General features: G+C 36.3%; 1 protein-coding gene across 1 annotated transcript; it reads right to left on the reverse strand.

The window, feature by feature from the left end:
* Positions 1–265: 265 nt before the first annotated feature.
* Positions 266–1,646, reverse strand: LOC133831204 (thaumatin-like protein 1b). Its single transcript, XM_062261407.1, has 2 exons — positions 1,488–1,646; positions 266–1,200 (listed from the first exon to the last, which is right to left on the reverse strand). Exons 1-2 carry the CDS (start codon positions 1,540–1,542, stop codon positions 524–526), a joined length of 732 nt encoding a protein of 243 aa, XP_062117391.1. The 5' UTR covers positions 1,543–1,646; the 3' UTR covers positions 266–523.
* Between the last annotated feature and the right edge of the window lie 351 nt (positions 1,647–1,997).

The following is a 1,997-nucleotide window of genomic DNA, read 5'->3' on the forward strand; positions in this document are numbered from 1 at the left end:
TTTTATAAAATATAATAATGAGGGATCTATATGAGCCAAAAGGTGACTGTTGAGAATTAATTAATTGCTAAAAAAAAGGGTTGGAGATTGGTTTTATTAGTGCAGAGGTGACAGTGCTGTAGCTTGTTTTTGTGTTATAATGGAATTTCTTTAAAAGAAAAATATATACATAGTTTTTTTTTTAAGCGTTTGCTATAAGACGTTTCAAGACTAAGGTCTTCTTCATAGAATTTTTCCAAAATTATCTCATGTCTAAAAAATAATCGACAAGGAAAGAGAAATTTTATTGATAATCCATAGTATATATTATAAATGGCTTGATGACAAACAAGTACATACATGTCGATCGATATTGCATGCCAAGCTAGCATAAACAACAGCATTATTAATTTATTCTTCTCTTCTCTATAGTATTTCTGTAAGATGTACCAGCATATAAATTAATACTGAAGTATGTATGTATAAGATTAATACATATGGCTTCTGTTTCTTTATTTTATGTATGTATAATATTTGATGGTGATCATGGGCAGAAAGTGATGAGATAGTTAGAACCGGTGCAGGTGAAAGTACTGGTCTTATCATCGTAAGCGTAGCTGTAAGCCTGAGGGCATTTCTGCTCGAAGAAGTTAGAGTAGTCAGTTGGAGGACATGTCTCTGGCTTATCAAAGGCTCCTCTACAGCAGTACCTGTCCTCATTAAACTTGGTGCAAGCGCTCAGGCACCCAACGACATCGTTTCCGGATTTATACTGGAGCTCAGCTAGGCATGCGTCGTTGATGTTGACTGGGCAGCTTGACTGCTGGCACTCGCCGCTACCGCCTTGTGGCGCAACAGAAGCGGGCACGTTGAACCCGTCCACGTTGCTCACGTCGTAGAAATCTTTTCCCCCGTCTCCTCTGATGGTCAGTTCGATCAGAGTGGCCGGAAGGGCTCCGCTTAAACCGTTGCACTCCACCCTACCGGAGCCACAGTTGCCGGTGGCGCACATGAACCTACCGGATGCATCGGTGGAGCATCGATCTCGGCCCCAGAAGCGGCCGGTCCAAGTGCCCGCTGGGATGTCCACGGACTGGGTAGCTCCAGGTGCTAACTCGAAACCGGTGGTTGAGAGTTGAGGTTTCTGGTCGCCGGTTAGGGTTGCCGGCCAGATGGTTCTTTGACAGTTGTTTTTAATGGTGATGGTAGTCGCATTTGCTCCTGTACGTACGAAAAAATTTATTGAATGTATATATAATAATCTTAGATAGATCATTTCGATAACGGATAGTTGAGCCTTAAGATATAGTATAACATAACATCCATTAATATAAGGTTTAAAATTTCCCGACGATACTAACAATATGTACTTGTAGGGGATTATATAACATAATCATCATTACTACGAATAGTACTCGTGCATTTATAGTCTGGTAAAATGAAAGAAGTGTTCAAGTTAAGAAGAACTAGTATATATTAAATATATATATAAATATAAATATTATTACCTGCAACAAAGATGAAAACTAAGGCGAGACTAACGAAGAGTATTTGGGAATTCATGGCGCTTGGCCGAACCCTTGACGAATTCTATACTTGATGATATAAGTGAGTGAGACTTGAGAACTAGAACGACTACGCACGTACTACAATTTGTAATTGTTTGAATTGAGATGAGTACACGAAGGTGGTATTTATAGTCTTAACAAGCGTTAAGTTAGGTATTTTAGTTTTGTTATTTTGCATGATACGTTTGCGGGTCTAAATGGCCTTCATAGACCGTGCGACTTCAATCGATCAATCTAGTCAAATATATGAATTAATTATAAATGACTAACCATTTATATAAATATATAAATGACTCACCATTTATAAAAATACTTCAAATTTGCTTATTTTTATTTATATAATTTATTAATTATTTTTATTAAATTAGTATCATTATCATATAAATTTCAAATAAATAAACAATATTACATATTTAAAATCAAAATATTATTTATAATTTTTTTAAAATA

The sequence above is a fragment of the Humulus lupulus genome, chromosome 4 (assembly GCF_963169125.1).
Source record: "Humulus lupulus chromosome 4, drHumLupu1.1, whole genome shotgun sequence".
Classification (NCBI taxonomy): Eukaryota; Viridiplantae; Streptophyta; class Magnoliopsida; order Rosales; family Cannabaceae; genus Humulus; species Humulus lupulus.

Excerpts from the sequence above, each read along its gene's own strand:
- LOC133831204 (XM_062261407.1), bottom strand. The coding sequence starts at position 1,542 with ATGAATTCCCAAATACTCTTCGTTAGTCTCGCCTTAGTTTTCATCTTT. Across the intron at positions 1,201-1,487 it reads AGTTTTCATCTTTGTTGCAG|GAGCAAATGCGACTACCATC; the intron begins GTAATAATATTT and ends TCGTACGTACAG.